The sequence below is a fragment of the Asparagus officinalis genome, chromosome 5 (assembly GCF_001876935.1).
Source record: "Asparagus officinalis chromosome 5, Aspof.V1, whole genome shotgun sequence".
NCBI lineage: Eukaryota > Viridiplantae > Streptophyta > Magnoliopsida > Asparagales > Asparagaceae > Asparagus > Asparagus officinalis.
The window spans coordinates 799,879-824,210 of record NC_033798.1 but is presented as its reverse complement, the minus strand read 5'-3'; the positions used below and the strand labels follow the sequence as shown (position 1 = coordinate 824,210).

Below are 24,332 nucleotides of genomic sequence, written 5' to 3'. Positions count from 1 at the left end.
GGTGGAAAAGGAGGATTGAATTTGCTTATTTTTTGTTTGTATATGCTTTGTGCAACCCGTGTTGGATATTTCATAACTTGGAAGAGCAGTTTATATCAGATTATCCTTTTCAATGCTGTTTAGTAGTCCTGTGACAATACAAACAATAATCTTGACAGAAACTTCTATTCAGCAATTCTTGTGTGTAGTGCCTGAGACATTTGATAGCCATGGTACATTTTTCTTTGTTTATCTTGCTTTGTAAAACACATGTACATTTGTTGTATCTTTTTTATATGTGTTTTATGTAGTTGAAGGTGATTGGTCTTATGTGGTAAGAGGAAAATGATCACTGGTGCATCCTCCTTTTCCTCTACACGCCACCGGGTCCGTGGTTCAAAACATCTCCACCCCTCCTAAAATATAGTAAGATGAAGTTGGATCCACAGGAGCCTCGAGAAGAAACTGAACGCCCATGCTCGTCATAACCTCGAGAATAGAACGGAGGGGGAGGTGCTCGACCGGGTTGAGGGGTTGAGGATGAGGTGGGGTGGTGGGGGAGCTTGGTGGCGTCGCTGGTTGTGGGCGACGGCGGCGTGGTGATCGTGGTCGGAGAATAGAACGGAGGGGGAGGTGCTCGGGTTGAGGGGTTGAGGATGAGGTGGGGTGGTGGCGGAGCTCGACGGCGTGGGGGGTTTGGAGGTGGTGGAGGAGGCGGAGAAGAGTGCTGAGGTGGAGGTCGAGGCGGCGATGGGCTCGGCTGGAGCTCGAGGGCTGTGGGCGAAGCTCAAGGAGCTGGGGATGCGGGTTGAGAGAGGAGAACGAAGAGAGAGTGGAGGAGCTGGGTTGGATTTCTTGGGGAATGGAGGAGAGAGAGAAGAAGAAAGAATGAGATGAAGAGAGAGAATGAATGATTCGTTTGTTTAAAAAAAAATACCACGGGTAAAGGAATCCATTGCACGGGACTGCTAGTCCCGTGCAATTTTATCTTAAAATTTTTCAGTCAGCAAAATCGACCATTTTCAGAAGAAAATGGTCGATTTTGCTAAATATATTCACATGGGGTCGATTTTGCTGTATAAAATGGCAAAAAGGGTGATTTTAAAAATTTGTCCGAATGTAAAAATATAACCCGAACTTCAAAGTTTAGGTGCAGTGGCAAAGACTTTTAGATAGTATCAAAGCAACCTAGGTTTAATTCCCACCAGTCACAAATTTAATGTGGATTCTAAAGAAGTTGTTAATGCTACATGAGTCCAGATTTCAGCCTATAAAAAGGGCGTCTCAATTTGTGGGGACATGTTAGAATATAAAACTATAACTCTCAACTATCAATATAACTACGGAGTTTTGGTGCAATGACAAGGCTTTTAAAATGGTATCAGAGAAACTCAGGTTCAAATCCTATAGGCCATGAATTTAAAGTGGATTTTAAAAAAATTTGATGTTGTTGTGTGACTCCATATTCCGGCCCATAAAAAAGACGCTCAACCTACAGGGGTATGTTAGATATAAAATTATAGCCCTAAACCCTCACTATAACGTCAAAGTTTTGGTGTAGTAGCAGGCATTTTACGATAAACTAGTAAAAACACCAAGTTGTCTGGATGTATTTACGTTTAGGCATATATTCATTAATAATTTGTTGCAGATATTCTTATTGAACTGTATACAGTCAAAGCAAATCATCTAAGGGGGGTTATTCATTGGGACATTTGGGGGGATAATTTGATAATTTTAGGGATTCTATTTTATAGTGTTATTCATTTGGACAATGGAACAATGATATTATCTTTTTGTGTTATTGATTTTTTAGAACATTTGTGAGATAATTTCACCATTTGGGATAAAATTACCCCACTCATATACAAAAATTTTGTCCCAATAGTAAAAATTTACCCATCCTCCATATTGGAATAATTTTGTTCCACTTTGAAGGCAATTGGGATAATTTTTAAACCTTTTTGTATTACTTAACTAATACATGCTAATTATATTATAAATATATGACATGATATATAAAATATAAAGCAATAATATATTCAATAAATTATATTATATTATCATGTAATAAAATAAAATATTATTATAGTTTAATTTATATGTATAATTTATTTTATTATATTTATTATTATTATTATGCAATATCACATACTATATTATATAATAATACAACATATTTATTATAATATTATATAATATTTTAATAACATATATTATTATATAATATATTATATTAATTGTAGTTGATATTTTATTGTAGCAATTATATATTAGTGTATTATATAAACCAATAAAATAATATAGTAAGTAATATAATATAAATATTAAAAGTAATAAATATTTAGTATATTACATTAATGTATAAAATATAAATATATATAAAATCATGTTATGTGATTAATTAATATTATATTATATTATATTAATATAATAAATTATATTAGTACTATATATATTAATACATTTGGAGATATTATTTTATATATCATAGTAATTATCGATATCAATATTAACTATATTTTAATTACAATATAGATTTTAAAATAATATTATATTATAAAATATTTTAAATATTTTATGCGGTAAATTTTTAACCTATGACTCTGTTCTAATATATTAAATTAGATATTACGATTAATACACTGTTTATATATTTATCAGTTATTATATATAGACATACTATTATATATATATAATATACTAATATTAATAAAATATTAAGATATGATTAATATATATACTATAGTTTGAAATAATAATGTATTATACTATAACATGATACCTTTTAATATATATTATTGCAATTATCTCATGTATAATATATATATATAATATATATATATATATATATATATATATATATATTTAAAAAATATTATTGAATAAAGTAAAATAATATAATCTTTATACGTACATTATATCCTATGATACTATAATTATAAATATATTAAATTAATAATAATATTATTAAATATTATATTATATATATTGTTCATATATTATATCAATTATTATATAATGTAGCATACTAATATAATGTAATATAATATAATAATTAATAATATTAATTAGTAATTATAGTATAACATATTATATTTTTGTATAAATAAAAAATGTATTATATTAAATATTATATTGTTAAAATATAATATTAAATATTTTGATCTTATATTATATTAATTATTATATAGTATAGCATGCTAATATAATATTATATAATGTAATATAATTATTAATAATATTAATTAGTAATTATAGTACAACATATTTTATTTTAATTTAAAGTAAAACAATGTTTATATTATAATAATATACTAAACCAATTCGATAAGTTAATTTAGAATTAATTAATAGATAAAATTATATGTTAATAAGGTGCCACATCATCAATTATCTCATATGAATTGTCAAATCAAAGGCTCAAATTGTCCCATTATCCCACTTTACCCCATTCAAAATATCCCAGTGATAAATTTGTTCCGTTGGAACAATTTTCCCACTTGGCCCCAATTTGTCTCAATAAATAACACCCCCTAAGGAGACATTCAATAAATCTTCTTTGTTTGCTTAGAACCGTTTGAAAGTTACTGATCTGAGCTATCAGATTATCGAACCACCAGTCATCTAGGAATACAATTTACTCGTGGCCCTTCAAAAATAGACAGTATTTGATGTTTTTTTTTTTTGTATAATAACTCGATGTAGGCTACTTACATAAAATATTTAAAATGTAGTTTTTCTCAAAATTTTGATGCTCTTTTTTCACTGAAGTATCTTCTTTGATATATAAATGAAACTGGATGCCCTAAACATGTAATGAACTCATATGTTTATGAGAAATGTTACTAAAAGAAGTATATGAGAAATATTTAGCATGTGCCTGTAGCCCTTAGGTGTCCAATCAGCGCCCTAGATTGAAGATTACTGTGTAACTTTGCACATATTTAAGGAGTGCCCAACATGTGTAAGTGTCGGGTTCTAACACATGTCCAACAGTCCAAGGCCATAATAAAAATGTTTATGCTATATGCTTATTATAAATGCTAACAATAACTAATCAGTGACAATTGATGTCCAAGTTATTTCTACTGATTCCTCCCAGATCTCTGGGTACTCCATTATTGCACTTCAGTTATAACTTTGGACTGTCACTTTTTCCCCAGATATCTGCATAGTCTGAGCCTGATGTCTTTTTTGCTGCAACTCCTCACCTGTGTTCTTGCTTTGAGTAAAAAAAAAAAAAGAATTAGTCCTTTATTCAGGATTTCGTTTCTCTGATTTTAGCGGAACAGCTCGGGGAGGATAAGTGATGACTAACCTGGATCTCACTACGCATGTTGTACATCAATGTCGAAAAAGCCACGTGTTTACATAGTTCAGTCCATATCCCATACGTTTTTTTTAAGCCACAACACAATAATAAAGAAATAGGTACCAGAGTTTTTAACACAACAATAAAGAGAGACGTACCTGAGTTGGTGGTGTCTGATTGTCTTGATTCAAGGACTGATGCTTATCACATGCTTGTGGATTCTTTTGAATCATTATAAGCCACAAAACCTCCTGAACTTTGTATATCACAAATAACCCCACTGATGACCCCACTGATGACAATTTTATCTTTACTAAATATATTATATATAACCCTCTTGGATGTGTTAAAGAGTAGAAAGGGTAGTGTAGGCTTTTTAATCTACTAGTTAACACCGTTTACGAGAATTTCGAATGGTTTGAGGCGGTTTAGTATAATTTTGACAGTTCAGGATGATTTCTATGATTTATTAGGTTCATTCTTTTTCTTTTTCTTTTTTTTTTGGGTGCAATTTGACCAAAAGTGACACTTGTATTTTCTTGCTTAGTCTAACGTCTCAATATATTAATTCTATTGCAGAGCGTGGCGTATGACAGATCCAGTGCCCCCAAGGATGGTATGGTTTTTGGTTGGTTTGGAGAGCCCATAATCGATACATCAAACCCACCTACATTATATCTCATCGCAAGATTCTCCTATGACCTTGAGAAGAGCAATATTCAGACCTTCAACGTTGAGCCAGGAATTGCCTCACCCATCAACAATGTTCGTCTTGAGATAGACTCGAACCATGGAAGCTCTGCACTAACATGCATATATCGATTCAGGGTGCACGGATACGAGCCAAGCTCCCCTGCGCAGGCCTGTGATAGAAACGAACTATGATCAGGGTGTATTTTGTTCACACTTGCATATCGCGGTGTTAATGATTTGTAAATCAGCTTGTCTCTAGTTATTTAGTAACGAGGCTGTAGATGTTAATGTGGCCTAGGCTTTTTTGGCAGACGTTTCATTCTTGTATTTAGGACGTCGAGTTTGTTGTAACTTGCGTTGGAAACTGACCCATCATTTTTAGAAATCTTTTTTAACTTTGAAAAATGGCAATGCACAAGATGTCATTTAGGCTTGCTGTTCGAGGTTGTATTAGCTTTTTAGGTTGTACCTCAAATAAACTGATTACTTCTCTAGGCTTTTTACTAAAGAAGGTAGACGTCTGGCTAAGCGCTATTACAGATTTAACTCGCGTTGGAAATCGATCGACCCATCAAGGTTACAAGTCTTTTTAACTCTGAAAAATGACAATGCACAAGCTGTCATCTGTAAGCATTCTCCTAAATCATTGTGCATGCTGCCAAAGGGGAAGAGGATTAGCTCATAGTAGATTTGAAGCAATCATTGCTCCAGCAAATAAGTATGTGTTGTAATCTTAAATTTTAAGGAAATGGCTCAATCACGGTTCTTTTCATTTGGTGAGGGTAACCTTCACAGGCTTTAATCCTTGGCTTTTTGTAAACAAATGATTATGATTTGAATGGTCAAAGTGAAGAGGGTTCAGATTAAAATAAGGGGGTTACGTACATAAAACTTTGCAGTAGTTTTCTAATTCGTCTATATATATATATATATATATTTTTGGGGGATCATACACCTGCACCACTTTTAAAGCTAAGAGGAGGCAGAGGACGGGAAAATTTGCAAAATAGTCTATTTTTGCTAATTATTTAGCAAAATAGACCGTTTTGCTAAATAATTAGCAAAATAGACCTCTTTTGAAAAAAAGAGGTCGATTTTAAAAAACAAGACTCAGAAAACATGCGGGAGTACTAGTCCTTTATGTTTAGAGCCAACTTAATCACGGATTAGTGACTCAAAAACATACGGGACTAGTAGTCTCGTATGTTTTCTGAGTTCATCTCAATATTTTGTAAAATTTTTTAAGTTCACTAATCCGTGATTAAAACATACGGGATTACTAGTCCCGTATGTTTTCTGAGCTGTTTTGCAAAATAGACCTCTTTTTGGTCAAAAAGATGTCTATTTTGCTAATTATTTAGCAAAACAGTCTATTTTGCTAAATAATTAGTAAAACGGACTATTTTGCAAATTTTCCCGGCAGAGGACATATTTGTGGTAGTTGACTGAGCAAAGCATCAAAAGCTAAAGATTCTCTCTCTCTAAAGGTTGGTGTGATGTTATCTTGTACCAACTTCTCCACAAAGAAAGCAATGTTATTATTTGTTATTTTGTTTTGGATGGACTTAAATGCTCATTCTTGAGGAAGTTATGTAAGTTGCTAAATTAGCTAAAAATAATAATAATATGGGTCCTCTCCTCGAACCATTTATAAAGGCGATACGGACTGCATTTGTAAAAATTGAGGGTGAATCCGTCTCTTTGGGAGCTCAACAGCGTACAAGTTACCATGTGCAGCAGTAAGTACTAAACAATGAATTTGGATCCTCTCCGTTACAAAAAAGTAGTGGAGGGACCACTACTTTTAATCTCAAGCATTAATTATTTAGTAGGCGGTTATGATACAACACTTACCATACCCCTGTGTATTGCACTCATTCCTAATTTACACTAAAAGAAAAAATCATAACCATCAACTAGATAATCAATGGCTGTGATTATGTAGTGGTCCCTCCACTATTTTTTTTGTAATGGAGAGGATCCGAATCCCTAAACAATTACTTGGGTATCAGCGCCAATAAGAAAATAATAATGATCGCGAGGACCAAATCATAATCATAATCCTTACGATTCAAGTTAACATGCTTGCTCGTCTCTTTTTGCTTCGTTTTTAATTAACCTTCGTTTCTTAAACCAAATGCTTGGATCTACACAAATTTGGTTTATTTACTCATTAATAACCATGATTAGAAACTCTGAGAGCTGTGCAAGCACAACTTTACCATCATATAGTAGGGAGTGGTTGATATATTTGTCATGGTTAGTATGCATACGCTACGATTAATTAGGTACTAAAAAAAAGGTGAGATCATGAACCAGGAATTTAATCATATATAAATTGGTTTTTTTTTTTTTTTATCTTGCATATGCCATCATATAACGTGAGTGTGTGACTAGCATCATTGAAAGATTGTATAATAATGAGGACAATTATGAAAAAAAACTTATTGTAATCAATGAAAAGGTTTTCTTAGATATGACATCCTGAAAATCTTTCTTATTTGATGTACCCCTCCCAAAATATGTTCTTTTGCCATCGAAAACGGAATAATGGTAAATGCAACTTTTTTTAAAAAAATGTATTTGTTTAACCTTAACAAAGTATTTTTCCATATACCCTAAAGCAAAAGGAGGTAGAAATTTTTCTAAAATAATTTGTGCTTTTAGCGGCGTATCAAAATGAAAACGAGGATTTGGAAAATGCACATTCGACAAATTTGAACTCGAATTACTCTGACACTGAGGTAAAACCCTTTAAAAACATATATTGAAAGACATCTTTTTTGCAATATGACTTAAAATATGCCTGACAAATTTGAGTCTAGATTATGTTGTGCGCGGCGCGGAAGCAGGACAACCAAACGGGCGTGCTTCGAGAACCAAATCAAACAAACGTCGAGATAAAGGCCAAACAAATCAAAACAACGACACAAATCCAAACACAATAGTTTTATGTGGTTCGGAAAATTGCCTACGTCCACGGGGCAAGAAGGAGATTGAGTTTTCACTAATGGAGAAGAAGAGTACAAACTGGGATTACAAAACGCTCAAACCAATCAACTAATCTCACCAACAAATCTCTTAATCTCTCCAAATAAACCCTCAAACAATTGCTCAGAAAAACTATCCTTTTTCTGTACTCCAAATATCCCCAAACAAATCTCCAAACAAAGCCAAAGAAACCCTAATTTGTATGTTGCTATTTATAGCAAACACCAAACCTAATAAGAACAGGAAACACAAAACAGGCCCTGACCTGATTGGCGGTCGACCGCCCAAAGTTCGCGGTCGATCGCGATCAAGCGACAGAGACCAAATTCGCCTACAGGGTCTCGCGGTCGACCGCGTCAAATCCAGACTCCTACTCTGGCTTGTGCACGTTCGCGGTCGACCGACCTTGCGCCGCGGTCGACCGCGCAGCACCCAAAACGACTCATGCGCCTCCAAACCTGTTCTGATCCAAAATTTCTCGCCGATTCTACAGATTGCTCGGATGCCATCCTAAAAGACTTTAAATTTACATAAATCCCCTTAAAACATTTTAGGAAAATAATCATGTTAATAATAAGGGAATAGTTGACCCACTGCCAAAAAAAAAAAAAGGAATAAATTTGTAGTATCCTACTACAACTTATTTTGGTAGATGACTTTGGGGCCCTACGGAGACGACACTCTTGTAGCTGTCTCTCTGAATATCGCCAGAGAGGGAATCAGAGAGAGGAGAAACAAAAGAATCCCCACTTCATTTCTCTTTCTTCGTTCTCTCTCTCTCATCAATTCCTCATTAGAGAGAGAGAGATCGGACCTTCTTCATCCTTTGGATCCTTCTCTCTTTCTCTCACTACAAAAAAGTAGAGAGAGAGAGAGAGAGAGAGAGAGAGAGAGAGAGAGGAGCAGCAGAAGAGGGAATGTAAGCTGTTACCCCCGAATAAAAAAAACCCAGCTGTCCATCTCCCAAAAGGAACCAATCCTTTTCGTCCTCCACCTTTCTCCTCCCTTTCCCACTTTGTTCTCTCTCTCATCCAAGATCTGTTCTTTTTTTTCCCACCCCCTCTCTGTCCTCTCACTGCCAATGCTGTGTCCTTCACAGTCTCAATTTGGGTATTTTTGGAGTGATTTCTGGTCTCAATTCCGTCTGGGTCTGTTCAGATTTCAATTCCATTGGTTGGCCTCTTTCTTGCGTTATTATGCTAAATACTTTACTGCTGTGAATTGGGGTTGACTTGAATTTTTCTGGGTCAAGTGCAAAATCTCATTTTATTCTCTTTTTTAGGGACATTGTATCTGGGTTTCTGTCAAAATCAGCATCTACAGTGTAGAGTGCGTAAAGGTTGGGTTTTTAGCCCCGTCTGAAGTTCTGTTATTTTATGTTATTTGCAGTTTGGTTGTTTATTTTATTAAGAGGGAATGCAGCTCAGTATCTTGTTAGTCATCCTATGGCTAGGCCTTGCAGCAGCAAGTTCAGATATAGATGCTCTCTTGGAATTCAAGAAAGGGATCCGAAAAGATCCGTCAGGCAACATTATGGATTCATGGGATCAAGTTAACTCGCAGGATTCTGGTGGGTGTCCTGTAAAATGGAATGGAGTTCAGTGTAATGTTGACCGAGTGTCTTCGATCAATTTGAATGATATGGGATTGGTTGGAACCATCAATTTTGCTGCCCTTGCCAAAATGCAGATGCTTCAGAATTTGTCAGTGTCAAATAACTATTTCAATGGGAAGTTATCTCCTGAAGTTGCGCTTATTGGTTCGTTGCAGTTTCTCGATCTCTCGGGTAACTCGTTTGATGGGTCGATACCTGATGATTTGACTAAAATTGGAAATTTGGTGTCTTTGAATCTGTCTTCAAACAATTTCAGAGGTCCGGTTCCTTCTGGGTTTGGCAATTTGAAGAAGCTGAAGTACTTAGATTTGGGAAGCAACAGTCTTTCTGGTGACCTTGATGGTATACTTAGTGAATTGCAGAGCGTGGTCTATGTTGATCTCAGCCAGAACCAGTTATCTGGCTCTATTGAGTCACTTTCTGACAATTCGAGTATTATTGATTCGTTGCAGTACTTAAATATCAGCCACAATAAATTGTCTGGCAACCTATTCGCTAAAGATCCAGCTCCGGTTTTTGACAGTTTGGAGGTGTTTGATGCCGGCTTTAATCAACTTAGTGGAAATGTTCCATCCTTCAATTTTATGTTTTCTCTTCAAGTTCTAAGATTGGAAAATAATCAGCTTTCTGGCTCTTTGCCTGAGGCATTGTTTAAGGAGAGTTCATTGGTCTTGGCTGAACTAGACCTGAGCTGCAATCAACTTACAGGTAATCCAACTTGAGGTCTGTCAGTTATGTTCTGTTCAATCTATATATATTTTTCCCTTGAGATATATAATTTGGTAGATTAGTAATACCATAGTATGACTAAGTTTGGTTGTAAATGCCCCCGGAAAACTTGAACCTCATAGGCTACATACAAAGTTTAAGTGGGAAGAATCAATAGCATTATTGATCCTTGTCACTCTCCTTGTGGTTTAGTACCAATTAAAGTTTTGTCTTGGGATGGAGAGATGCATATGAGGAGGTTGTGTCTGAACTTGCTAATTGATTGAATAGGGAAAATACCCTTTTGATAGATCCTAAAATTAGGTACAAAATATCTCACATTGTATGAGCAAACGCATGCTCGCTGGCCTGGTTGCCAGAAACTTTCTTCAGTTTGTTTTAATCCCTTCTACAACATCCTCAGTATGTTTGATATTATCACCTGATAGACCATTGTTCTTTAAGGAGACTCCTGATTTTGGTTTGGTTTCGTGGAATTAGAATTTTACAAAAAAAGATGCCTGCTGTAGATCAGAGTCTTCTCTTTGAATCTCTAGAATGTTTACTTGAAATATAAGCCCTGCACCTGAAGCTATTTCTGGTTGGTTAAGTATCTGCACATACTGACACCTACATTTATGGACTAGTATTCATAGTACACAACTCTATTAAATAATTGCATAGTTGATGATTTTCTGAATGGCTCTTTATTAAACGCATTACTGGTTTGCTTGTTTTTGGTCATATAGTGTGTGAGAAATTTCTTGACTAAGACATTCTAAAACTTTTGAATCTTTAGCAGCTTTGTTCCAAAATTTTCTTTTGGTTTTATATGCAGCATATATGTTTCAATACCTTCGCCTTACCCCTTCCTCTATGTTATATGGCTGGAGCAAACTGGATGCAAAATGTGAAGTTAACTAGCTTTAGTAGCAATCTTGTCTAGTCTAAAACCACTAATACATATAATATCAGTTCCTTCGTCATGTTAGAATGAAATGGGGGAGGGGGTCTTCTTACTGATGACCTGTGGTATGATACTTGACACCATTTTGGATTGTTTTCAATCAGGATCAAGACAAACCATCTAAACCTAAGCTCATTATAAAATTCCTTTCTTTTTTAAAAAAATAATATTTTAAAACTATGATTCCTATTGCTTTGCTCTATTGTTGTTGTAGGCATCTCCAAGAAAAAATTGTCAATTAATTCACTTTTCTGCCTCCTTACCTGAGCCTCGGCTAGTTTTTCTACAGACTGGTGACATAGCCTTAATCCTTCCAGATTCTTATATTTTTCAGAAAGCTTGCGTGCAAGGATAAAGTTTTCTATACTAGCACACTTTGTTTATATCTGTCTTTCTCATTTCTAGCCTACTTAAATTTTACTTTTGTTGTGTTACCATTGCATGATTTTGTTGTAATAACTTTAATGCGATTACGACAAATATCATTTTATATATTACTTCTACATCTATCCCACATTGGCAACACAGTCGTGCATAGAAATTTATCCTTCAGTAAGAGACGATTAGTTAAATTTACGTAAGCTGTTGGCATTCCCTTCTTTTAATTTCATATTGTTGTATTGATATCAATACTATGTACAATAAATTCGTATTAAAATTGGTTCAGCTGAGCATCTCTTTTTCAAGACATTTTAGAAACAGAATTGGACTATTTATCAATATTTGATATCTGGAAGTTCACCATGCAATTCTTTCCTACGTAATATCATGCAACTCTTATTTCAAGGTTATCTCAAGTTGATTTACTTAATGCAGGTCCTATCAAGATCATAACCTCCTCTTCTCTGAAGACTCTCAATCTTTCCACCAACAAACTGACAGGTTCTTTGCCTGCCAGAGTTGGAAGTTGTGCCACTGTTGATTTTAGCAATAACATGCTATCTGGGAATCTTTCAGATGTTAGAAATTGGGGAAATTATGTGGAAGTTATCAATCTAAGTTCAAACAAATTGACGGGAACATTGCCGAATGAAACATCTCAGTTTCTGAGGCTGATGGCTTTTAAGGCTTCAAATAACTTGCTATCTGGAGAACTTCCACCAGTAATTGGGACATATCCTGAGATAAATGTCATTGATCTTAGTCTCAACCAACTATATGGGATATTACCTTCTACTCTATTTACATCATTGAGATTGACGGATCTGAATCTTTCAGGAAATAGCTTTAACGGACACATCCCATTTCCAAATTCAGCGGCCTCCATGTCCTCAGATATCCCTTCACTTCCCAGCCAAGGTCTCAGTCTGGCTTCTCTTGATCTTTCAAATAACTCATTGAACGGTTCATTGCCCGAAAACGTTGGTGCTATGACTGAGTTAAAATTGTTTAATATCGGAAGGAACAATATCTCAGGAAAGATCCCAAAAGAAATTGGCTCGATCCATAGCTTGCTATACATTGACTTGTCTAATAACCACTTCGAAGGCAGCATACCTGACAATTTTCCTGAAGGCCTTCTGGAATTCAATGTCTCATACAATGACCTTTCTGGCACTGTACCTGACAATTTGCTGAAATTTCCTACTTCATCATTTCATCCAGGGAATAACTTGCTGGTTATCCCTAATTCACCTCCTTCAAATAATCCTGATCTTGATAACGAGAAGCATAGTCATCGAATGAGAAGGATAATTATGTATAGTCTTATCGCGGGTGTTGTCACAATTGCTATCCTTGTTCTTGTGGCGATTCTTATTTACCGTAGGGTTTCTCACAAAGCCGATGCTACTGAGCAACAACAAATTACGGGCACTAACGTTTTTGGTAGACGAAAAAATGCAAAGGCACCTGCTTTGAATACAAGTTTTTCTCATGATCATTTGCTTCCATCAGGGTCAGCTTCTTTGCCAATTTCGAGAGAATCTAAAGAACCTGGCGTTCATGGGTCACCACCAAAAGTTAAAGGAAATTCCTCAATGTCTCTTATGATGCCTCCTAATGATCCTACTTCATCTGAGAATCCTTCAGTGCTCAATGTATGTTCTCCTGATAGACTAGCAGGTGACTTGCATCTATTTGACAATACAATCCTATTTTCAGCAGAGGAACTTTCTCGTGCACCTGCAGAAATTATTGGGAGAAGTTGTCATGGGACTTCGTATAAGGCGACATTAGCCAGTGGGCATATAATCACTGTGAAATGGCTAAGAGAAGGCATTTCAAAGAGTAAGAAAGAATTCTCTAGGGAAGCAAAAAAACTTGCGACTATTAGGCATCCCAATATTGTATCTCTAAGGGGTTTTTATTGGGGTCCAAAAGAACACGAGAGACTTATCATATATGATTATTATATTGGTGCAGCATCTTTGACGGCACACCTCTGTGGTAGGGATTGCTTCTCTCTTTCTGTTTTGTTGGTTATGCTTTGATTTGTTCTTTTATCTTAGAGCATGTATTACTTCATCATGGCTTAAATCTCTGTTTCAAATAGTTGTTAGGTACCTCATATTACCATGATTTATGTGAACGCCACATTGTCGGAATAGCTAACAATTTTTTATGTACGGATCCATTGTACTCATAGTCTCATGGATAGTGTAATTAAGGACAGAAAAGTTCAAATTTTTTATATAGATTTTCAGACCTGAAATATTTATTTGCTACATAGTTCTAATGTTAAATTCTAGGACTTTGTTTATGATTTGCTATATGTTAGGGTAAAATGCCAGATATGGACAACATATCACAGGCAGTTATCTTATCTAGATCATTAGAACTTTCACTCTATTCTGTAAATTATATCATGCTCTCAAGTATTTCCTCCTAAACTTTCTTATGAGTCTCAGCTACTTTCCATAGTACGCATACACCTAGCTTCATTATACGTGACAACACAATCTGCCACTCTATCATTTCTTGCTAACTTCTTTTTTTTTTCCCCCTTCTTGCTTAGTTACTCGGAAGAATCTTTCTAATTCTTCTTTGAACTTCAGTGTTATCTTACATTTTCATTTACACCCAATTTATCTTCTGATCTTTTTATTGATCATCTAGTCATTGTGAAGGTAGGAATAAAGAGTAATATTTTGCAAGTAGGCCATTCTACATGCATGCAGAAATCACTAAATACAATCTCTCCATCTGTAACGCATATTAGGGGATGATTTATAGTTGTTCTCTAACGAAATATATAATTTTAAAACCAATCATCATTATCCAACGTTTCCAATCAAAATGGTGTCAATTACGGACCAAGGATCCTTTGTCAATCAAGGTCTTGCCAGCAATGTTACTGTGAAATGGCCCGTTTCACATGCTAGAAGGATTGATTTCATTGTTCCTTGGTTAATTTTCCCTTGTGGAATAAAATTCATGTTAAGAAAGTTTTGGACACTTCCATTATTTTATTATTAACTTATATGTTCAATTTTACCAACTCCTGGCGCTCTTCTCTGTCATTTACCTTTAGCGTCCCTTCTAAATGTTACTTGTTATAGCGTAAGTTAACATCAGCTCGTGTTGGGTCACAACGATACATGATGAGCTTCCGTCGAGATGGATCAAAACTGACTGAAAAACATTTGCCCTATTTGAGTTATGATCCAAACATAATTAACCATGTACATCTAGCTGTTTTTCCAACATGGGACTAAATTTCATCTCATGCCTTTGCTACACCAAATCCGCACGTGACCATAATTCTTGTTTTTGTCTGTTTACAGAGTTTGAACAAAGAGGGCTTCAACCATTATCCCTGAGCCAGAGACTTGCTATATCTGTAAATGTCGCTTCCTGCCTGAACTACTTGCACAACGAGAGAGCGATACCCCACGGAAATCTCAAATCCTCAAACATCATAATCCAGTCTACGGACATAAATACCCTTCTCACTGATTACAGTCCTCACAAGAATAATGAATCAGCAGGAATGGCTGACCAAGCTTCTGAATGCGGTGCTCTTGGATACCGCCCTCCGGAATTTGCGAACACAATTAAGCCCTGCCCTTCTCTGAAGAGCGATGTATATGCTTTTGGTGTAATTTTACTTGAAATCTTGACTGGAAAAAATGCTGGAGAGATTGTATCGGGGAATCCTGGAGTAGTAGATTTAACTGATTGGGCGAGACTATTGGCGAGCGAGAATCGCGCTTATGAGTGCTTTGATAAGCGTGTTCAAGAAACGGGTAATTCTGAAGAATCTACAAAGATTTTGGAAGCTATGCTGCAAGTTGCTCTCAGGTGTATAAGATCAGCGCCAGAGAGGCCTGAGATTGGAACCGTGTACGAAGATCTTTCTTCTATATCGGTATAGGATACAGTATGCAGATTTGTACATCTACTGACCAGTCTGATGAATTTTGATGCCATTGACTCTACTGCTAACCGACGGCGTTGGTGATTCTTTTTTCAATCTTCTTCTGTCTTGTTTTTTCGTCGAGCGTTTGTTCTATTCTTTTTTATGTAGAATGTTTTATTAGTGGTTTGTGGCTTGTAACGGTGGAAGTGCGAATCTGTAGTATTCAGCCTATGACTCGTAGGCAGAAAATGCGTTTATAAAGACTACGTATTTGCACTCTTGAGGAGCGAAAGAGACCGTGTTGTTATTCTTTGAATTCCCTTGCTCTGATTTATTTGTGTAATCCATCAGAAGTACTGAGATATATATTGATTGGAGAGCTCGAATTGGCTCTAAGATGAAATTTCCGTTGGTATCGCTCCTTACTGTAGGCCACAGTATCGTATTTGTATTAAATGGCTAGCTTTTCTTATAAAGTCGAAATAAATACTGAACTTTAGACAACTCCTCCAACCTGACTGAGGAAAAACAACAGAATGAAATTTGGTTTTTTTTTTTTTTTGTGGAAATACATAATAAAATCTTGGACGTATTAGCAAAGTAAAGAACAAGTATACATCAAATATTTGGGTCAGATAAATAAATAACAACGGGCTTCTTTCATGCGTCACACATTTTCTGTAACAAAAAGAACGTATTACATGTATTTAGTCTCTCATACAACTTACAACACCCTTCCAAGTCTTCTCCCATATTTGATCTTTTCTGACCGTAATTTGGTTGACAGTCTCCTTCAGGTCGATCTTCATCTCGATCTTCTGTTTGCAGAGAATGCGAACTCTTGTAAACATCAACAAAGAAGAGAGAGCTAAACATAGGCATGGATGTTAATGGACAAGTATAGAAAACTAAGATTGAGATATCTGCATTGGCAAAGAAAATGTCAACCAAATTGCATTTGCAACATAGGCATGGATGTTATAGTACAAGTATAGAAAACTAAGATTGAGATATCTGCATTGGCAAAGAAAAGAAGATATATAGGGGAATTGTGATGGTTGACTACATTTTCAGATTTGATGAGATGTAAAGTATCATGCTAATGATTCGATCGAATTGTGTTTATCTTGATAACCATTGTGATTTTATAGATAGCTGCGAAGGTTTTATTTGAAATTTCCAGACAAAGCTTTATGCAATGCAAAGGTTCGAGAGAGAATCACGTTTGAAGTGTTTTTTTTGAGTAAATGCATTCCATTTCAGAGTTACGATGTGAACAAAACATTGAATTTTATCGGGATGATTTTAACTAACCACATGTTTTAATGGATAGTACCTATGAGTGTTTGATCTGGAAAATGCATGATGTTGCAAATGTGAAGGTTCTGAAGAAAGTTTTATGTCATGATGTTTGTTATAAATGTGGAGCTTCAAGTGAAAACTCACCTTCATAGTGTTTTCGACCTCCTACTTACCTTAGTGCCTTGGTTCGAAGGTTTGCGAAGAGATCATTTTCGCATTGGCTCGCAACTTTGCAAGATTAAAATGATAAAAATTCATGTTCTTATTTAGTACTGATATGTGGTTTCGGATGTTTCATGGAAAAAAATCTAGACTCAAATGCTTGCAGTTCATGTTCGCATTCTCATCCATGCTGGTTATCACTAGTACTGCCTTCAGAAGTTCAATATTCAGATTTTTATTTGATTCATAATCATTAGCAGGATGATCCATAAACTCAAATTGCACATTTAATATCCTGAGGCGTTTTACAAAAAGCTTTGTATACGTCATGACGTTCGTCATTAATGCGAAGGTTCGAGAGAAAAATCGCGTCTGAAGTCTTTTAACAATTGCTTACCTTATTACTGTATTGATTTCAAAGTTTTATGAAAAGTTTTTGAATTTCGGTGAGATTTTCCCAACTATTCTTCCGTTTTTATTAAATTGCTGATTTTAAATATACAATGAACGCAAAGTGTGCTGCTCTCCGTGTTCAGATGGTGGGTTAATTAGGGAGATGAATTTAAAATGACCCAAAATCATTGGCCTTTTAATTTCTTAATAACAATAATTAGTAAATACTGAGAGGTGAAAAAACATAACCAAATATATAACAACGAAATATGTATTCAACAATAAAAACACAACTTTATTTCAAGTAGGGGATATATTCCACCCATCTTACGACATTTAAATATCAAACACACTGAAATATTACAAAATATATGATAGCAAATAAGCGAAAATAGTAACAAGCACTTCAACCTTTTATTTATTTCAGACACGCGCACACACAAAATATAACTCGTGTTTATCTAAAAACACAAGATGTTAGGTCATTATTTTCTTGCGACATATATTGAAATTAAAGGGGAAAAAAAAGACAAAATCAAATATATTTTCAACAATAAAAAGACAACTTTATTTCAAGTACATTACATGAGAAGCATACACGACCATTTACAACATTAAGTATCCAAATGCTGAGATATTACAAACACAAGCAAATAAGAGACACACAAGCATAAAATACACACGATAAAAGTGCTGTATTGCAATTTGCAAGTGATGAAGAGCTTCCTCATTATTTAGCACATTCGTCCACCACCGCCACCTCCACCACCGCAACCTCCTCCACCACCGCCACCACCTCCTCCTCCACCACCACCGCCGCCGCCGCCGCCACCTCCTCCTTTTCCTCCCATTTCAATAATCTAAATATAACAAGAAACTTTTGGTCCACAAATTTTTAGTTGATAGTTGTGAAGATTAAGGATGAGATTAGGGACTCTATTTATAGATGCAAAGGTTTAACTTATGTAACATAATACATTTTAGTTTCTTAAGTTCACATGGCCGTTTACAATGAAGTGAATTAAGAATGGCTTGAGATAATTAATTAGCTGTTAAAGACTTGATCAAAGTAAGGCAATAACATAATTAATCATATAACGACCGATGCTAGGAACTTTCCATATCATGACCAGGAATGATTTCTATTAGGGTCATAATTAATTAGCACCAGCTATTAAACAATACAAATTAAATAAGGGATTAACAAGTGTAAACGCCTAGCTCGTCCAATCGTATACCTAGACTAATTAATTGAAGTAATGCGTATTACTAATGTACAAATTATATAAATCACAATTCAAACCTTAGCTTCTAGACTAAAATTATATAGATAATGTTAGCATACATACACAAACACAAACACTGGAAATACAAGACAATATACTACATGGAATCATGCACCCAACAAATAGTTTCCCCGTTAATTTAAGGATAAATTTTCAAAACCGACCTGTTTTGAATTTTATTTTCAAAAAAAGACTCATTGCAAACTTAATTTTAAAAACCGACCCAGTTGGCTGAAACTGGGTCGGTTTTTGGAAAAAAAAATTCCCAAATTTCACAGGAGTTGAAGTCTCATGAAGTTTTTTATATAACAAAACTTCACGGGACTTCAACTCCAGTGAAGTTTGGGAACTTTTTTTTTCAAAAACCGACCCAGTTTCAGCCCAACTAGGTCGGTTTTTGAAATTAAGTTTGAAAGGGTCTTTTTTGGGATTTTTTTGGCAAACATGTTGGTTTTGAAAATTTGTCCTTAATTTAACGTCCGCAAATATTTGCAAAAATACTTGCAACAGCAAGAAAAGAATTTTTTTTTTTTTAATGTACAGATTAATTAGTGGATAGTTGTGAAGATTAGGATGGGATTGGGGACTAAATTTATATAGATGCAAAAGACTTAGTTTATGCAGTATGTTAGAATATAATATAGTTTTAGTCTCTACCTGGATACGTGGCCAGTTTGGTGTTATGCAAAAGACTTAGTTTATCCAATAAGGAGCTTTTGTTTGTTTTTTAAAAAAGCACCCAATAATGCTTTTGATAAAAGGTAAATTTGGATGCTTATTGAAAGAGCTTTGCTACAGGGACCCAAAATATGGGATCAATAGAGGAGGACAAATGAGGTGTCCCCCTCCTATTAGATAATGAGTTGTCCATCATTAATGATGACCAACTCATTATTCAATAGGAGGGGGACACCTCACTTGTCTCTCCTATTGGTCTCATATTTTGGGTCCTTGAGGAATTTTTCTTATTGAAATTGTTCCTGTTTTTAGGAGTTGCTTTTATAAGCACCCCGAGTATGCCTTTAAACAAGCTTCCGTATTTTTATATTTATTTACCGTCTATACCTTTTATATTTTAATGTTTCTTTACTACCAGTAAACATAATGCTAAAATTATGTTTATTTTAGTCATTTTCATTTATATTAATTTTTAAAAACAGTTTTATCAAACACCTTACATGCTTTTGAAAGCAAGTTTTGATATATGATTACCAACGGCTATTTTTTAGCACCTTATATAATTACTTTTGTGAACGAACTTATACAAGCAACTTATTATAATTAAGCTTCAAAAATACTAAACTGACCACAGAGTTGAACTAAGATCAGTAAGATAAATACAAGAAAAACTCTTAATAGGGCCACTTATTATTAATTACTATTGTACACCTACTAATTCCCTAATTAATCTAGATGGCTACACCCTATTGTAGGTTAAGCACTCCAGATGTGTGTATTTTGAATAAGTCTTCCAAATTAATCATGTAAGTTATCTCAAATGAGACCAATATAAAAAATAAAATAAATACATAAAATTTCAAAGTCCGAATTTTGTCAAATAAATTTCTAAGCAAGATAATTTCTACCATGGCCGAGAGGGGAACAACTTACTTGATCATCTAATGAGAGGGAGATTAAAGTTGTGAGGTAGCTAGTCGCATTTATAGTTATTGTTGAGAAAATAGTTATCAATTTACCCCTAATTTACACTTAAACCTTTAAGATATCCTTCAATTACTTTGTTAAGAAACATATATATTCGCTTCATTATATTATATTAATTAAGTTGATTACTAGTTCTAAATCTGAGTAAACAACTATCAAAGTACTCAAAATCTATAGAACCAAACAAGTTTCAATTATAAGAAACAAGACTTTATTTCGAGTAGGATACATGATGACAAGCACACGTCCCCTCAACTAGTAACATTTGAAACACTCAACAAGTCTCACAAGCGCTAGCAAATAAGTTAGAAGCACAAACTCTTCCACCCTTATTTATTCCAAACACGTGCACGCGCGCACACACAAGCATCAGAAATACAAGACAATATTTAGCATCTTGCGCCGCCGCCGCCTCCGCCTCCACCGCAAGTGTTGTTGCAATAACAACGGCATCTTGGGCATGGAGGTCTTCCTCCACCTCCTCCTCCGCCACCGCCACCGCCTCCTCCTCCGCCTCCTCCTCCTCCGCCGCCTCCGCCTCCTCCTCCCATCTCAAGAATATAACTAAAACAGGAAATATTTGATCTTCAAGCTAATTGGTGGATAGCTGTGAGGATTAGGATGGGATTAGAGGCTAAATTTATAGATGCAGAAAGCTCAATTATTGCAATATAGTATATGACTAGAATACAGTTTAGTCTCGAGTTCACATAGCTAATTCTTAGAGAGGTGAATTAAGAATGACTAGATATAGTTGACTCGTTAAAAAGACTTGCTTAAAATAAACAATTAACATATTATATCTCGAAGGGAAGCAAGTAGGAAGCTTCTATCTATCACGACTGGGAATCCATTTCGGTGAAAATAATAGAGAATCCAATATATCCAACAAACTAAGTGAAATATTATTTTAAATTTTTTATTTAAATCTTAATTTATCTAAATACAAATTATATTCTATATTAACTTCACATGAATTACCTATAGCTCAGTAATTTAAAAAAAAGATTATGATTTAATTCAAAAATTACACAAAATATTTTTAAAATTTCACCAAAACACCGTGGCTTTTCAAAACTTAAAACAACAAATATGAAATCTAAAAATTAAAAACATCCCGCGAAGAATTTAAAATTTACAATTAACACTCTTAATATTTCTAAAATTGCAGAAACAACCTCAAAAGTTCAAATTAGAAAAAAGCACCCTAAATTTAGAGATTTCAAAACTTGCAAAACATAGATAGATTCCAGGGATTACCATTAGGCACTTAAAATTTTAAAATTTATAAAAAATAACATCAAAGTTACATAAATTTGCAGTGCTGTTTTAAGAGCAGTGCTGCAGCAGGAGATCTCTCAAATCTTAACCTAAAAGGAGAACTAAACCACATAAGATCTCTTCAGTTTGCAGATGACACGATCTTATTCTCTAAAGCTGTTCCCTCTGATATTGCAACTCTTAAAACAGTACTCCTGCTCTTTGCTAACATCTCTGGACTCAATATCAATCCGTCCAAAACCAGCCTCTTCTACCTTGGTAAAGTTCCTTTCAAGGGTGCTAGTTTAGCCAGTTCTTTCAACTGCGCAGTGGGCAAACTACCATTCTCTTATCTCGGTCTGCCCCTGAAAAAAGATCTCTTTCAAGAAGAGAATGGCAACCCCTATTGGATTCTTTTTCTAAGAAGCTTGCGCTTTGGAAAAACAAGTCTTTGTCCATCGGCGGGAGACTTACTTTGATTAACTCAGTTCTCTCTTCCCTCCCCTTGTACTATATGCGTTCTTTAAACTGCCTGCATGGTTAAGAAAAGACATCGACAAAATCAGGAGAACTTTTCTGTGGAGTGGTCAAGTTCTTCCCTCAAAAATTAAGTGTCTCGTCAACTGGGGAGTTGTTTGCAAAGCAAAATCTGAAGGAGGCTTGGGAGTCAAAGACATCTCCTCATTTAACATAGCTCTTCTATCTAAGTGGATTTGGAAAATCATGGACGGTAACTCCTTTCTTAGCAAAGTAATCTTCTCATTATATTCAAAAGACCAATCTAATCCTATTGGTCACCCACCCAAGAGCATGGCATCTATGTTCATTCGAGACTTGCATTCCATCAGTTCTCCCTTCTTCAGTCATGTGAAATGGATCCTGGGGGAAGGCAGAACCTGTAGTTTCTGGAGAGATAAATGGACAGGAGCAAATTCACTAAGTAGTTTGTTTCCATATGCTCATCACCTGGCTTTCTCAAAAAATTGCTCCATTCTTTCGCAAGGTCATATGCACCCTTCTTCTTGGCAGTGGCACCCAATCTTAAGGAGAGGCATCACCCAGTTAGCTAAGAACGAGATCAAAGCTCTCCTTAATCATCTCGCCCACTTCTCTATTCAAGCCTTAGCCACTAAAGACAAGCTTCTCTGGCCATATCACCCCTCAGGGTTCTTATACTGTTAAATCATTCTATGATCTCATTACCTCAGGAGGAGTTACCTCTCAACTCCACTCCTTTATTTGGAATTCCCCCATCCCTTTGAAGGTTAAATTTTTTTTCTGGATTGCCAGTAAGCACAAGTTGAATACCAGGGATAATCTGATATCTAAAGGTTGGGGGGGAGCCCTCTCTGCCCACTTTGTAACGAGGTAACTGAGTCTCACGACCATCTATTCATAAAGTGTGTCTTTGCGTCTTCTACGTGGTCCCTTCTCCTTCCTCTGGTTCCTCCAGCAGCTCAGCCTCATCACCTGGAAGATTTGATCTCCCTAAACTTCAACTCAGTCCTCCACCAGGATATTGTCTTATTATGGAGAGTTTTTTTACCGTGCTTCTGCTGGTGTATATGGAACAGCCGAAACAATTTTATCTTTAACGGTATAAATGTATGTCATCATCGCATTGCCTCTAATATTGTAAGATATGTTCTATTTTGGACAGGCAACACTGGTAGCAAATCAGGACCAAAGCTACATCAAGCTGCCATTAACCTGAGTTTGAAGCTCACAGCACAAGCTAACAGTGATGTAGACGTGGGAGATAATTTCTCTTCTGCAGGTTGATCTCTCCCTGTCCTCCTCCCTCCACTCCAGTCTCTCGGCCAAGCTCCTTTTGATGTTCTCTAGTGGAACAGCCGAAACAATTTTATCTTTAACGGTATAAATGTATGTCATCATCGCATTGCCTCTAATATTGCAAGATATGTTCTATTTTGGACAGGCAACACTGGTAGCAAATCAGGACCAAAGCTACATCAAGCTGCCATTAACCTGGGTTTGAAGCTCACAGCACAAGCTAACAGTGATGTAGACGTGGGAGATAATTTCTCTTCTGCTGGTTGATCTCTCCCTGTCCTCCTCCCTCCACTCCAGTCTCTCGGCCAAGCTCCTTTTGATGTTCTCTAGTATTCCTTGTAGTCTCTGAAGCTTCCCAGTCTTTTTTGAAGCTTCTGGTGTTTCTTTTGGTTAGATGTTTCTCTAGTTTTCAGTGTATCAGTTTCATCTCGAGATCAGTCTCGTATTTTGATGTTTTTCTTTTTTGGTTAGACAATCTCCAGGTGTTGGTTATGTAATTATCCTACAGAACATGTTCTACATATATAAATATATATCTATAATATGCAGGGTATCTCACCCTGTTTTCAGTCAAAAAAAAAGTTACATAAATTACAAAAACCCTCTCAAAAGTTAAAAATCACAAAAATTCTAAATTTTTAAAACTTATAACCGGTAGACATCAAAGTTGAAATTTATTAGCATATCGCTAAAAATTTGTATTTGTCAAAAAACAACTCAAAGTTTTAGTAATTGCAAAAAACACGCTCAAAATTTCAGAGATGAAAGAAACATTTTAACATTTGAAAACTTATCGACAACTCATAAAGCATAAAAATTACAAGCACCCAACATAAAATTTAAATTTTTTTAAAAATACTATTAAAGATTAAAAATTACAAAACACACCCTCAAAAGTTTAA

The 24,332-nt window shown here is 35.2% G+C and overlaps 2 protein-coding genes across 4 annotated transcripts in view; both read left to right on the top strand.

Moving 5' to 3' along the window:
• Nucleotides 1–5,479, top strand: part of LOC109843928 (protein SAD1/UNC-84 domain protein 1-like) — a gene marked incomplete at its 5' end in the record, with an annotated part of 9,866 nt that extends 4,387 nt beyond the window's left edge. The window contains one exon of the mRNA XM_020412910.1: nt 4,874–5,479. Within this exon, the coding sequence (XP_020268499.1) occupies nt 4,874–5,179 (306 nt within the window). The remainder of the gene's footprint in view (nt 1–4,873) is intronic.
• Nucleotides 8,001–15,851, top strand: LOC109841002 (probable inactive receptor kinase At5g10020). Of its 3 annotated transcripts, none has more exons than XM_020409843.1 (4): nt 8,001–9,151; nt 9,368–10,301; nt 12,085–13,656; nt 14,994–15,851. In XM_020409843.1, exons 2-4 carry the CDS (start codon nt 9,395–9,397, stop codon nt 15,581–15,583), a joined length of 3,069 nt encoding a protein of 1,022 aa, XP_020265432.1. In that variant the 5' UTR covers nt 8,001–9,151; nt 9,368–9,394; the 3' UTR covers nt 15,584–15,851. The 3 variants fall into 3 exon arrangements, with proteins under 3 accessions (XP_020265432.1, XP_020265431.1, XP_020265430.1); XM_020409842.1 differs by having other exon boundaries at nt 9,261–10,301; XM_020409841.1 differs by having other exon boundaries at nt 8,001–10,301.

Bases quoted from the DNA above. Each gene is read 5' to 3' on its own strand.
- LOC109841002 (XM_020409843.1), top strand. From the start codon at position 9,395: ATGCAGCTCAGTATCTTGTTAGTCATCCTATGGCTAGGCCTTGCAGCA. The intron at 10,302-12,084 runs GTAATCCAACTT...TACTTAATGCAG, and splicing joins GAGCTGCAATCAACTTACAG to GTCCTATCAAGATCATAACC. The intron at 13,657-14,993 runs GTAGGGATTGCT...GTCTGTTTACAG, and splicing joins TTTGACGGCACACCTCTGTG to AGTTTGAACAAAGAGGGCTT.